The 15,578-nt window shown below is 42.8% G+C and overlaps 1 protein-coding gene across 1 annotated transcript in view; it reads left to right on the top strand.

The window, feature by feature from the left end:
* Positions 1 to 15,115, top strand: part of LOC310787849 (uncharacterized protein) — a gene marked incomplete at its 3' end in the record, with an annotated part of 31,025 nt that extends 15,910 nt beyond the window's left edge. The window contains exons 2-4 of the mRNA XM_083649312.1: positions 623 to 1,003; positions 2,271 to 2,568; positions 15,061 to 15,115. Coding sequence (XP_083505438.1) covers positions 623 to 1,003; positions 2,271 to 2,568; positions 15,061 to 15,115 — 734 coding nt within the window. The remainder of the gene's footprint in view (positions 1 to 622; positions 1,004 to 2,270; positions 2,569 to 15,060) is intronic.
* Positions 15,116 to 15,578: the final 463 nt, after the last annotated feature.

Here is a 15,578-nt window from a genome sequence, read left to right as displayed (position 1 = left end):
AAAAGGGTTAGATGCACATCCCACGGTCAAAAAAAAAAAAATCATTTTTTTGACGACTCAACTCGTCGTTGGCAGTGAACAGCTGGATTGTGTTTGACGACTCAACTCGTTCTTGGCAATTAACGTGTTAATGACCCAAAGACGCTTGGAGTTCAGGAAACAAACAATGAAACAAAGCGATACAAATAACAAATAACACATCTAATCAGGGATACATGAAAAACATAAAAATGAGGAGAGGGAGCATGTGGGAGGGACATGGGCTAGGGCTAGTCAGAAAACGGGAGAGGGGAGGGGGGTGGCATAGATGCTAAAGGTGGTGGAGGTGGTTGTACGCTTGGGAGAACTGATCATCATGAAGTTTCATCATGATAATATATTGATTCATTGGACAACAATACGAAAAGCTGCTGAAGATATGCAAGGGAGTGTATCCCATAGTGAGACATTTCACCTGTGCTACTGTTTCACCTGTGCTAACCACAGTTTATGCAAGTCACCTAAAGTAATCCCCCCATTCATTATGCATATGGATTTCCTTAACATTATGAAGTAATAGTAATATGTTTAAGTTGACTTACAGTCAGTGATCCTTAATGTGAATGTACTGTATGTATTTCAGCTGTACCTCCAGATCTCCAGCAGCTGTTAGTCTGTAAAGAAGAGGTTTCCCCTGAGCAGCAGGAGTGGAGCTCCAGTCTGGACCAGGAGGACCCAGAGACCCCACACATTAAAGAGGAACAGGAGCAACTCGGGACCAGTCAGGAGGGAGAGCAGCTTCAAGGGCCGGAGGAGGCTGATATCACCCAATTCCTATCCACCTCTGTCTCTGTGAAGAGTGAAGATGGTGAAGAGAAACCTCAGACTTCACAGATTCATCAAAGCCAAATTGAGGAGACTAGAGAGGCAGAGCCTCTAGCTAGCAGCTCAACTAAACAGCTGAAAACAGAAGCTGGTGGAGAGGACTGTGGAGTATCAGAACCAGCCAGGAACTCAGATCCAGGTAGTGGTTTACAAGCAACTAGTGCTGGCAAGACTTTAGACTCTTCTGAACCTGAGACTGACGACAGTGATGATTATTGGATGGAAACTAGCGCTAGTTGCTCAGTTTGTGGTAAAATATTTGACCACAAGGGAGCTGTGCTGATTCACATGAGAGTTCACACAGGTAAGAGCCCATTTTTTTCTCTGTGAGTTGCTCAATGTTTACTAGTGAGCCAATCAAGGTAATAATGACAGGGTTTGTATGGTCATGAAAAACCTAGAAAAGTCATGGAAATTCAAAATAAAATGTCCAGGCCCTGGAAAAGTTATGACAAAAAAATCCCAAATGTTTTGGAAAAGTCATGGACATTTGTTTCATAAATATGTTCATGTCGTTCATTTGCGCTGAGTTTAAAATAAGTCATGTGCTAAGAAATAACGTAACGTTCACAACCCCGGGACCAGCAAAATGCAGGTTGTGTTGTGGCAACACGCTCGATATTTTGAACATGAGAGAGGTGGAATTAACCAGCCATGCGCAAAGGAGGCAAACATTGTGACGGTTTGGTTTTCGGAGTTCTCCTTGGTATTTTGTATTATTTTGTTCGGGGTGCCAGCCAGGTCTCTCTCCTGCCATTTAAGAGTGTTAAGTCAGGGGTTGTGTCATTTATAGTCTTTTAAATTAATATTCTAAACCTCACAAAGATGTACATAAATGAGAATGTACGTCGTGCACATTGAATGAGCAAAGATCAACCCAACAACAACTTAAACCTGTATGATCATGAAATGCAAGCATTGAAACACACTTCAAATAAATTCAGACCACACAAAAGCTCAGTTTCATTATATATTGTGGAAAAAATAGTTAATAGAAAAGTTAAATCCAGCTCCGGATCTTTCAGTTCACACACACTTAAATCCAGTCCAGGATTTTAACTCGTTCAATCCAGTCAGTTCACAGTTCCACAAAAAATAATCCATTCCACTACAGGTTTTCCTTTCACAGTTTTTTTTTTATATATTTTCTTTTCAATTTTGTATACAACAAGACACAGAAAAAAGTAAGAAGGGAAAGACAACATTCAAAATTACAACATGGTGCTATCAGCCCCATAGCATAAGGTGCTTATGTGATTCAAGAGATAATGTGCATGGGATCCCACGCAAGGGGTCCATGAGATACCAGCCAGGCGAACCATCCGTCACCCCTAATCTCATTCGGTTCTGAATCTGATTTTTGCAAGCTACAATTTCACCCATGTTTTGTTTTTGTTTTTTTGTAGATAATATGCCTCAATCCCCATATGAGGCTGTTCCCCCTGAGACTCAGGCCTCCAGCTCTCTGACTGCTGACAGAACTACTACTCCATCACATCGACTGGACAGCAAGACTCAGGATACAGATGAAGGCAAAAAGCCACAAAGGGAGGAGGCGTCTAGTTCTCTAAGTGGAGTGAAAAAGGCAGTGGTAGTGTTGAGAAGACTATCTGAGCAGACCATACGTAGGGCTCTTCATCCACCAATGGCTCAGTTGGACAGCAGAGAAGAGGAGGACCTGAACAGCTGTGACTCTGACACACAGTGGGAGCCTAAAGATGACTCTAGTGATTCTGATTGCTCGATCTTAAGCTCAAAGATCAAGTCAAACAAGAAGAGAGGAACGCATCGGAAAACTAGAAAGCTCAGCACGGATGATGCAACAAAAACACAAGCAAACACTGAGGCCAAAAGGACCGCCACCAACAACACAACCATACCACAACGAAAAACGAATGTTGTGAAGAAAAGGGCAGCAAAACAAACAACCGCCACAGTTCAAAAGCCAACCAAAGGTAACCTTCCAGCTTTTTCAGTTTTTGAGCGGTAGTTTCCACTACTGCAAAACTATTCCTAATCTTTTAAGTATTACTCCTGTCATGGAAAAAACACAAGTGGAAGTATGGCATTTTCTCACTGAAACTGAAGCAGCCTCATTAAGCCTCTATAGAGTTTCATGACCTTTGAACCCTTGACATGTGTTAAAACCTTGGAGACTTTTGAAGATAGATGGTCTTTGACAACAGTAGGGCTGTCCCAGACCAAATATTTCCCTGGTTGACTAGTAGTCATTACTGTAGTTCAAGCCATTTGTCTTTTTTTTGTCATTTTTGTTCATGTTTTTGCTCTTCACACTCAGCAGACAGCTCTACTTGCCTGAACCAGATGCTCACCATTTCAAGTACCTCATACAACCCCACATCATACTAGAGGGGACTCGGTAGAGTTCATGGGCCCTATCGTTGCAATCGGCGTAGAAACTGCGTTTAAGGCCTAGCGCTAGGCCGCCTAGCGCAGTAAGTGGGTGTGGACCAGCGCACTTGCTATCTTGGTATCGGCGCTACACTCAGCCTCAACCATTATAACCATGCCTTTTAAGCGTAAAATTATGCATAGTCCGCTCATTGGAGAATTGCAGTAAAGAGACACACGCTTGCCTTTTAAGCTCCAATTCCTGGACAAATCCGGTAAAACCAGACAAAGCCAAGCGCTCTGCCGCCCCCCCTCCCTTCATCCAGTCTGTCTATCTCCATATATAGGCTATTATTCCATATTATTATGCTTCTCAAACCAATCTAACTGCAGTTTAAATACTGCAAGCATGTAAATACCCTACACTATAGCAAGATCAAAGTGAAAAGAATGTTCTAAATGCATCAGCTAGAAAAATATAGCCTATTAGATTGGTGAAAGTTTGTCCAGAAAGATATCATTTTCTCTCGCCTGCTGCAGGAAGGATGATGCACATAAATATAGCCTACATTATGTAAAGTCATTGCATAAATGTGTTTTTATTGTAAAACTAAATGTGAAGTAGGGCCAAGTTATTGGAGCGGACATCACAGTATAGCAGATGACAGTAGAAGCGCGTTCCGAAGCGCGTTCCGCTGTCACTTATCTAAATCACGTTAAATCGACAAGGGGTAGGAGGACATATATGTTTCACATAGGGTGGTGTTTTCATTTCGATGTTTTATTTGGTCCAATATTGAAATGTTCTACAATTGCAGCTTGTGTTACCATTACACATTATTTTGGGAGCATGTAACCATATATTTCGGCTCATTTGGTTGCTATTTAGTAGCGAAATGGAGTACCACAATGCATGCTGGGACGCCAGGCAGTGAACTTACAACTTATTTTTCCTATGGGAAGTGTGTTGTGTCTGTCTGAGCGAGGGAGTCAGAGAGAGAGTCGTATTGTGCCTGTCAGACTGAGGAGAGAGGGAGAGAGTGACACAGAGAATGGTGACAGAGGGGAGCCAGAGGGGAGCGCTCCACGCAACCAGCGCACTGAATAGGCCTGGTTTTCAAAAGCGCAAAGCGCTAAATTTACGCCAGGTGGGAAGATATCATTACGCCGACTTTTAACGCCGAAACGCCCATTCTCGCCCATTCAGGGAGTGCGCCACGACCATTCGGCCTAAAGCGCATTTGGCAGCGTAAAGCCATGTTGATATCTTCCCGAGGCAGGCGCAAGGCACGTTTTTTTGCGCCGAAGGCCCGTTTTAGCGCCGAAGGCCTGTGGGAGAATAGGGGCCCATAACTCTGCCATGGTGTGTTACGTGAATCCATTTGGAACTTAGGCGCCTTTTTGTCATTCGCTATGCCCATTGCCATGCCTCCTTTTAGCTAGTGGCCGTGGAAAGTTACTCAGTTCTAGTTGGCCCATGACCTACTTATCTACAAAGTTTTGTGGTATTAGGTGAATCCATGTAGAAGTTACTGTAAGCGCCCTTTTGTGATTGGTCATGGTCATTGTCACACTCGCTTTTGGCTAGTGACCGTGGAAAGTTAATCACTTCTAAGTTGGCCCATGACCAAACTTTCTGCCAAGTTTTGTGGTGGCTTGTGAATCTGTTCGGAAGTTAGCTGCCTTTTTGTGATTGAAGATACCCATTACCACACCCCTTTTGGCCAGTGGGGGTGGAAAGTTAAAGACCCTGGAAACCGAAATCCACAAAAACCTTCTAACGCGGTAATTTAGGGTCTTATGTTACTAATTGTAAGCCTCAAAAAGTTTGAGACATTAGTTTCAACCCAAATCCTAAATATCACCATTTCCCTGTTAAAATGTTTTATTCTGGCAGGATTTGAATTTGGCTGTGCTTAACGGCTTCAAATTGCCCAGCTGTTGACGTCAACAGGCAGATCCAATCATAAAGTTGCTTGCAGTTGTCCATTCTACAAAACTGTCATGACCCCGCACTCAGCCCCCCTGCACTCAGCCCCCCTGCACTCCCCGCTGGGACTCTGTCTGAATGGGGCCGGCCGTGTCAGAGTGCTGCTCTGCCGGGCAGCTTTTGAGGAAATGACTCAGGGACGGTCCTCACCTCATTGCGCGGGACACATTGCGTTTCTTTAAATGCATATTTCAAAAGTCTACATTAAACACACATGCCCATGTTTTTATATCTGTTGTGGGCTATTTTCGATTTATTTTACATTTATAAAACATAGTCAGACTGAGTCTCTGAGCGAGTCCAGTCCACTTTCACTTTCTCTGCTCAGGTCTCACCAGAGCTGGAGAGACCGGGAGAGAAATGTAGTAAGTAGGCTACACTGAGCCGTGTTTTGACCACATTTCTTGACCCATGTGGTCAGGGCCCGAAATTAACTTTTTGACCCACCGGCCAGTGGCGGGTAGATGGAAAAAATCTACCCGCCAAGCATATTTCTTACCGGCCAAAAAAAATAAACGCATTTTTGTGTCACATATATCCATATATATACATTTTCTTCAGTACATTTCAAGTAGATAAGGTATTATGTTGAAGAATACACACTTAAATAAGAGGCCAGAGTAAAATTTGAAGCAAATTATTTTAATATATTGATTGATGATTGATTAATCAATACATGTCAAGTCAATCTTGAGCTTAAATTGTAACCTAATGTTAAACATCAGACTCCTCACTCTCTACCCTCTTTGCAGGATTTAACAGAACAGAAGTAAATTTGAAGGTTTTGTAAACATAACTCCTCAGACTCCTCACCCTCTCTCTTCTCCTCTTTACAGCCAATGTGACTCTGGCTCTGTTCATGGTCACGAACGGCTTCCAGCTTCATTGATTTACTACCGATGACAAATGTGTTGTTTCTATTTTTCTTTTTGGCATAATTGCGGCACACGGAACAACTCATCACTACAGCCCCAGCATCATACTGTAGCCAGTCTCTTGAAACACCACTATCGCCAAACTTCCACTCCTCTCGAAACTTTCTTTTGTTAGGTGGTCCCGCTCTCGCTGCTGCTTCATCCTTTTCGTCGGAGAAAGCCGCGGTGGGTTTTCTTTTTAGCGGCCGGCTTACTCCCTCAATATGGTTCCACATTGTAACACATTTAACGTTATATTAAGCTAAGGTTAGCTTAGCTATAGCAGGCGGACCGGCGTAACGTTGGCTCCCTGCAGTGCAAGCAGGCGCTGCAGAATGCAGATGGCCACGGCCAGTCAGGACAGGAGAGTAGCGGATGTGACGTTCGTAAACAAGCCAAAAATGAGGCCGGAGATGACCCGCACGGAGAGATTGGGGGCTGCAATAAAGGCGACTGTCGTAAGACCAAAACACACCGCAGTTTTAATTATTTTACATGACTATTTTGTTACCCGCCACGTGGTGGACAGCCCTTTTATGTCACTCGCCAAAGCTAAAATATGCCCGCCATTGGCGGGTGGCGGGCTCTAATTTCGGGCCCTGCATGTGGTAAAACTTTGATTTCAAACTGCAGAGTGTGCACACGATCTGCTGCGGTCTGCCTCGCTCATGATTCGGCCAGAATTTGAGGAAGTAGTCGAGCCAGCGAGCCAGCACGGCTTTCCAACACACACACACACACACACACACACACACACACACACACACACACACACACACACACACAATTGTAGCTAATTGCCTAAGTAATACAATCTACACAATCTACACAAAGCCAAGGACAATCGTGAACATGATCAACTAACATACTGTTGTCAAACAAGACATTTGGTGATACGTTACCTTCACATAATGTGGTAACAATGAGGAAATACGAGCGATCGGGTATTCTGAGAAAGTTAGCTAGAGAAAGCTACAGTAGGCAGAATACAAGAAGCTTTACCTTCAAAATAAAAGCAATAATTTATTATTTGGTAAACAACAAACAGTCGACTCACTACGGGTTAAAATTGACTTTTCGAAGGCAGCAGATATGTTCTGTATCTTTCGGATCACACACAAAAAATGTTACACATGCATCATTATTACTTTGTTTATTTATAATATATACGGTATATTCTTTGCAACATTCATCATCGTTCAAATTTGGCTGGTGGCTTATTAACAGTTCCTGTAGTGTGATGAACTCAAAATGCATATTTATTTTGGGTTTCCAGGGTCTTTAATCATTTTTAATTTGGCCTATGACGGTTTTACGTGAATCTGTTTGGAAGTTAACCGCCTTTTTGTGATTGGCCACAGCCATTGCCATGCCACTTTTGGCCAGTGGGCATGGAAAATTAATCACTTCTAAGTTGGCTTATGATCAACCTTTCTGTCAAGTTTCTTGCAAATCCATTCATAACTTTTTCAGATATCCTGTTGACAGTCGGGCGAAAATATAACCTCCAGCCATCGGCAAAATCCGAACTATCCCTTTTTTATATATATTTTATTTTCCATTTTTATAGAACATACAAAGAAGATAAACAGGCTCAGACAGGAAAAGAAAGAAAGAAAAAAAGAAAAAACATACATCATCGACATTCATCATTACAACTTGGTGTTATCAGCCGCACAAGGTGCTTATGTGCTTGCCAGAGACAATGCGCATGAGATCCTACGCAAGGGGTCCACGAGACACCACCCCAAACCTCAGTCACTTATCATTCTTAACTCATTCATGGCCAGTTTAGGACTGCCAATATTTAGCACAGGCCAAAGATTTTCATAATTGTTGGTCATCTTTCAAGACCCACAGTAAATTATCTATTAGCACCAAAGTGATTTGCAATACCTCAAAATGAAGATGTACGTCTCTGGGTTCACCAGGGAAAAAAAAGTGAGCTTTTAGCATGTTCTGTACTCTACTTATAGCCATTTATATACACCCTGTTTTCACCAAAAAGGTCTCTCGGAGAAGAGAAACAGCAGAAAAGGCAATTTTTGTAAAAGACACAATCTCAGGCAGAACTCGCTCTCAATTCTTTTATTTTGAACTGTATTGACATCAGACATGTAAATATTATTCATTATGACACAAATGACAAAAACATATATATATATATATATATTAGAGATGGGAATAGATTCATTTTTTTAATCTAGATTAATCTAGATTAATCCTGGTCATTAATCTAGATTAATCTAGATTAAAATGGGTCATTTGAAGTCTGTCGAAGCCATTCAAAATATGTGTGTGCAACATAAATAATGACTAGAAGTAAGTCCTTGTGAACAGGTTTCTGTTTATTCGGTTGTTCACGCCCCCCCACAGCAGCCAGGATGGGGGAGGCAGACATAAATGTCCGCGCTTACATACCTGTTCCATTCTAAAGTGATAATCATCATGGCCTGCTCAATATAAGTGGACCCTGCTACCAGACAACTTTGAGAATAATAATATATATAATAATAATAATAATACAGTGGAGCTGCTCAGTGGCCAGCAGATCAGACTGTGGTTGTACTGGACAGCTTCCAGGTATGAATGTGTGTGAATGTGAACAGGGCGCTCCTGAAAAAGAGAGCATTGCTCTCAGTGAGACTCCCCCTGTATAAATAAAGGTAAAAAAAAAAAAAAAAAAAAAAAAAAAAAGATTAAAATAGATTAACGGCGATAATTTTTTTATCGCGCGTTAAGAGTCTCGCGTTAACGCAGCCGTTAATGGCGTTAACTATCCCATTTCTAATATATATACATGAAGTGCTTTTTTTACATTCAACAATACAGTTTACTCAGTGTGAGTGAGTGTGCAGACAGACAGACAGACAGACAGACACACAGACAGACAGACACACAGACACAGACACAGACACACACACACACACACACACACACACACACACACACACACACAGAGAGAGTTCTGTCCACAGCTGCTGCTGGATCGCACCTCCTTCCCCCGCAAATTAGCATAGGAGGGGAACACCAAACTGGTTTGAGATCAGCGTCTAGCCTCCTCTGCCTCGCATCGTTTTCCTCCTCTCGTTCGCGCTGGGACGAATGCTGCGACACAGGAACGGGTCCGGCTTGGCTTTGGGACCAGGCGCTGGAACCGGATCGATCATGTTCGTCACGGATTTGACTACTGCGAACAACTCAATCCAGGTTTGCCCTGCAGCAAGGCGAGCAGTGCAGCGTGCCGAGGGGCGTTTCAATGGCGTTTCTCCTCTCTACAAGGAAGCGCGTTTCTCTGTTTTTCCTCCTGCTCATTTCAAAACAACAGCTGCGGTATGTGTTTGATCGCGTGTTGTCGGCTTTGTCTTTGAGGCTAGGGACCTGATAACATGTCACAGGCTGGGGAAGTGTTTGAACTACGCGCTGCACTAATAAAAACAAAAACACGTCAAAGACGTCTTTGGCCATGAATGAGTTAACCTCGTTAAAGTATGCCAAAAACGGGTCCCAGACAGTTGAGAACCTTTTGAACGAGTTGGTTCTCAGGGACCTGACTCTCTCCATCTGTATTACAGAAATAATTTCCATCAGCCACACCTGAAAAGAAGGTGATGGTAAATGGTAAATGGCCTGCATTTATATAGCGCTTTTATCCAAAGCGCTTTACAATCAGTAGATAGTCTACATTCACCCATTCATACACCAATGGCGGCAGGCTGCCACGCAGGGTGCCTACACACCATCGGGAGCAAGGAGGGTTAAGTGTCTTGCCCAAGGACACAACGACAGCAGCTGGGAGGGAGCGGGGATCGAACCGCCAACCCTTGCGTCATTGGCCGACCCGCTCCACCTCCTGCGCTAAAGCCGCCCCTCATCCAGGTGAAGAGGAGGACTTCCATTCCTTCAGAATAGATCTTTTGGCAACAGTTGTCCCCAGTGTCAGTTTGTTGCACAGCTGTAGAGAAGTTCAGAGAGGACTCCGAACAGCTGAAGATGGCGAGTTCTGCCTCCAGCTGTAGGGTTATTTTGTAGGACTTGGAGTACCAGTCAAATATTTTGGCCCAGAATCCGGATAGTGAGGGCCAGAACCAAAAGGCATGAGACAGTGTGCCCTCTAAGACCCGACACCTATCACATAGTGGTGAAACAGAAGGATACATCTTGTGCAATCTATGCTTGGAGTAATGAAGATGGTGAGCAACTTTAAATTGAATCAGCTGGTGTCTGCTGTTAATTGAGCAGAGTTGGACTATAGACAAACTCCTGTCCCATATAATTTCAGATAGATCAACACCGAGTTCCTCCTACCATGCCTCTCTAATCCTCGTAGTGGGTGCTCTAATGCAGTGGTTCTCAAATGGGGGTCCGCGGACCCCCAGGGGTCCGTGGCACTTTGCCAGGGGGTCCGCGAAAAGTTTTCAAGTAAATTTTTTTTTTTTTTTTTTTTTTTTTTTTTTTTTTTTTTTTTTTTTTTAATTAAAAAATAAAATGCTACATGTTAATTATTCCTTCTCAAACTACTTCCTACATGGTGCTAGTCTATCAAAATATCTTGGCTGTCATTGATTGTGTTGCATAGAGGTTTTCTATACTGTTGACAAATTGTGATATTGTAAGTCGCTTTGGACAAAACAAAAGTGTCTGCTAAATGACGTAATGTAAATGTAATGTAATAAAAAATTTTTTTTTTTTTTTGCAAAATCTTCATAGTTCAACGAAAATAGTTTATGCTTTAAATCTAAAATGGTTCATGGATTACATTCTAATAACAAACCTATCAAAATAAAAGTCATGCACGTTACCGTGGAAACAATTAAGCTTAGCCCAAAATCACAAATCAGAATGAGGTATATTTTCTATCTTGTAAGGGGTCCTTGGCTGAAAAACATTTGAGAACCTCTGCTCTAATGCATCTATCAAACAAACACACAAACCTAGAAATAAGATGCTTGGAGTGAGAGGGGGCTTAACAAAACTTCGAAAAAATTGTCATTTGAGAGGACTTCAAAGTCATGAATCTTGGATCGAACATAATTTCTTAATTTGTATGTATCTGTAAAGATGCGTTTCGGGCAACTCAAATTTCCTCTTCAGAAGATCAAAGGATGGAAATTGGGCGTCAATATATAGGTCTGATGTTAACAAGCCCCTTCCCACTCCAGGCACTCAGAAAAGAATGATTAAAACAAATTGGTGTGTGAACTGAAAAATCTGGTATACTCAAAATGCTCCTAACCTGAATCTTGATTCAGAAATCTGACAGTTCTTTGTAATAAAACTTTAAGTTTTTAAAGTCCCAGGCTTGCATGCTACATGGCTAGCATGGAGGAGTTAGCAACTGAGCTGGCCTCTATTTTTAGCCACAGGAGGCCCCATGGGTTAAGTTGCCAGAAGTCCCTTGTTGCCAAAACATCAGAGCCCTAACATTGGCAGCCCAGTAATAGTGTCTAAACACTGGTAGAGCAAGCCCTCACTCAGACTTGGGTTTCTGCAAGTGAGTTTTTGCAATTCTATGATTCTTATAATTCCAGATATAGGACAGAATTATGGAGTCCAGTTGTTTAAAGAAAGCTGACGTAAGAAAGATGGGAATATTTTGACATAGAGGAACCTGGGAAGAGAGACCATCTTAATTGAGTTTATATGGCCAATCATGGACAAAGGGAGGATTCTCCAGTTTTTGATACATTGTTTCAATCTTGAAATAAAATCACCAAAATTAAACTTGAATATTAGCTTAGGATCTTTAGGTATGGTCAAACCAAGATATGTGAGGCGGTCCTTTGATTCAAGATTCAAGATCCTTTATTGTCATTGTCATTTGCACAACAATGAAATTGCATCCTCTGCAGTATAAAAGGTTAAAAAGAGCTATAAAGACCAGTCAATTAGTCAATAAACTAAAACAGACATCGGGTAAAGTATAAATAATGTAAACAAGTCTCTGTTAGAAGAGAAAAGAAGGCAAAAACATTCATACATTTCTAGGCTTCCTCCTATTGCACGTCTCCACAAATTGCACTGGGAAAAAGCAGCAGAAAAAGGGCTACAGCCTTAGTGCGTTAAACAGCATTGAGTGCAGTTATTGCTTTAGGATAGAAACTGTTTTTTAGCCGGTTTGTCCTGGCTTTGATAGTCCTATCCTATGTCTCCTGCCCGAGGGCAGCAGCTCGAACAGACAGTGTCCTGGATGTGATGGGCCTTTGAGGATTTTTTTTTTGCTTTGGTGAGACAGCGGGAGGTGTAAAGGTCTTCCAGAGTGGGGAGGGAGCAACCTTCCGTTCTCTGGGCAGTGGAGATGACCCTCTGGAGCACCTTCTTCTCTGCTGCTGTGCAGCTGGCGTACCACACGCACACACTGTATGTGAGCACGCTTTCAATGGCGCAGTGGTAGAAAGCCACAAGCAGCTTGCCAATTTGAATGGGAGATTTTCCTGGAAACCGGGAGTGAAAGCATCGGCGAAGGGCATAAATTCACTCTTTGTCCAATTAATTGTGTATCCGCACAGCTTACCGAAGGAGGTGATTAATTCTAGGAGAGGGGGGATCGATTCTTCTGAATTGTGCAGGTATAATATTAGATCGTCTACATACAAACTGATGCGTGTCTCGATACCTCCGACCGAAGGGGCTCGAGCGCAATGGCGAAGAGGGCTGGCGAGAGAGGGCAACCCTGCTGGCTCGAGCGGAGTAATGGAAACCTGGTTGACTTGTCACCATTGGTTATAACTGAGCATGTTGGACTAGCATATAAGATTTACCCAATTGCCAAACCCAAATCTGTGCAGTGACGCAAACATATAAGGCCTGAACTATCCCTTTAAGTGACAGTAAGACAGTGTGAGTGCAGCACAAAGATTTATTTTCTCTTCCTGCGACTAACTGACCAATTGAAAACTTGACTGAAAACTCTTCTCGCCGACTAACGATTGGTCGACTATTAGGGGGCACACACACACACACACACACACACACACACACACACACGTATAGAGATGATCAGCCCTAGTCAACAGTGATATATGCCCATGAACATTGACATTTTGCAGTCGGTCTTGCTTGTCAGTTTTAATGTAACCATGTTTGTGGTCCTTCCTTGCGAACAGCACAGTCACTTGTAGTGTCCAGTCTCTCTCAAGCTCCCAACCAACCCACAGTTCCCCTCTCCGGGCGACTAGAGGATGATGTCATCGTAAACATGGCCGTCCTGGCCAGGAGGAAGCCCTTGAGCTTGCAACGCAGGGAAATATGGAGAGATACTAACAAAGGGTAAGATATACTGAATATCCATTAATTCATTCATATGTAAAACTGGTTTGTAAATAAGAATTTAAAATTCACTCGCCACTCATGCTGATTAATGCGGCTCTGTTAGTGGACATGCCCCACCAGAAACATCTAGCACAGTAGGATTGATCGGCACGAGATCGGAATCGGCAGATTTGGACCTCAAATATGCAATCGGCTGATTGCAGATATTGCTTTATTGTTGCCAATCTATGTAGCCGATCATGCTGCACGTGAGAAACATGAGACAGCCCATTTCTCCGCAGAGTTAATTGGTGTAAAAAAAAACATTTCCATGATAGAAAATGTCTATAATTTCACTTTCATATTATGCTCTATCGTTTATATTAAGCCACTTCTTAACATGCAGTGAAATCCGTATTATAACCAGCTCCTAGCCGGTTGGCCTGCATGTTAAACAACAATTAGCCGGCCTACGCGCACTCCCGCGAGTCCGTATCATATTCATCTCGGTCCCCTGTATAGGATCCGCATTCGAGCAAAAGCGGCTGCTGTTTAACTCTGGCAGCTCATGATCCAGATCATCTAGCTGATGTGTGAGTGGGCGCGTGGTGGCACTTTACAAACCATTAATGTCCCATCATTATTTTCATGAATGGACGTAGCGTTAGTTACGTGGCTGGATTATTTGGAAGAGAGCCAAATTAGGTGAGTAAACAACTAAAAATTGAATCCCCCGTCTGCCAGTTTAAAAATGCAACAAGAGAGATGATGATAGCCTACTAGAGTTGCGCAATCTTGACCTCAGTCAGATCGTCAATCGCCACCCTTTGACATCACCAATACATGATGTCATCGCGCAAGCACATGGCTATATATTAATATGGATGTTAACGTCCATATTAATTAGCTTCAGCTGCGCTCTTGCTGTAGGCTACTTTGCTAACTTAGCATCGATGCTAGCGGGACTTACCCAGCTATCGTTATTGCCTGCTTTTACTGCTGCTTGCTGGTAATAATCCCATCATTCCCATGTCAGAAAAAGTCTCCAGATTTGTCACTAACGTTAGTCTCTTCTGAGAAGTTTTCTCGAGTTGGATGCAGCCAAGTCTATTGTGTGAGGCAGCCATTTGAGGCAGGCAGTGTTGTGTGACTGTGAGCATCCACAGCTGCGGAGAGAGGAGAGGAGCTGACTGACTGACAGCCTATATCGAGACATAGGCCTAGCCTAACTTTTGTGGGGAGAAATAAATTTAAAACTAGTCAGATATGACTTGAATGCCACTTGTAAAATAAATCACCCACAGTGATTGACGACGGTGCGACCACTATTTTGACTGGGCGGCTTTATGTAACAAGGCAAGCGCTCATTTTTGGCACAATGCCACCCCTCGTTATTGCCTGAATGGTTGGAATGGACCCTGGTGGAATGGAGTTTGGTTACAGATTCGCTAAAGCTGTTTCCTATCACATTTCTTGTTATCGATACATGCTACCGCACCCCCCCCCCCGCCCACTGGCAGAGAGAATACTGACCATTTCCAGCTGTTTCTAAACACAGACTCCTCATGTCTAGAAAGGTAAAACCGGAAAATATCCTGCTCTGGCTAGCCAGACATGATCCAGACTTCATGTTTAAAAGCCACTTTATTGTGTTGCAAACTCTGTCAACACGCCCCTTGCATCTTTTAGTCACACAAATCAGCCGGAGAAGCACCTCCAGTCCTCCACTACGTCAGCCTACTGAGGCATTTGCGCTATGTTAATTCTGCGTTAGATCCATATTTGCGTGTGACCTCGTAACGTTAAACTGGGCAAAACATCTCTCATCCTCTCGTCATCGCAAAGAAATCCATTGAGCCGACAGCCAAACGTCTCCAGTCCAGAGACTTGACAACAGCAGTTCTAATCTTGTAATCAACTAGCCAACTAAGAGGCTGTAAAATGAGCCGCTAAACCCCAGAAACCTGGCTGTTTGACTGCAGTAACAACATAGACAGGAGTCTTTCCCTCTCTAAACATTCTGTTTATTTAACATGGCATCATGTAAAAAAATATTGTTTTTTTGTTTTGTTTTTTGTTTTTTTCTGATCTTTTTTTATCAAATTTTTATTCCCCATTAGTGCTCATTTTAATGTATTTATCCTGGTTGCTGCTCCACCCTCTGCCGATCTGGGGAGAGCAGAAACTGGCTCCATGCTTCCTCCGAG

This window comes from Poromitra crassiceps (genome assembly GCF_964638095.1).
Source record: "Poromitra crassiceps genome assembly, chromosome: 13".
Lineage (NCBI taxonomy): Eukaryota > Metazoa > Chordata > Actinopteri > Beryciformes > Melamphaidae > Poromitra > Poromitra crassiceps.
This window is presented reverse-complemented; position numbering and strand designations above follow the sequence as displayed.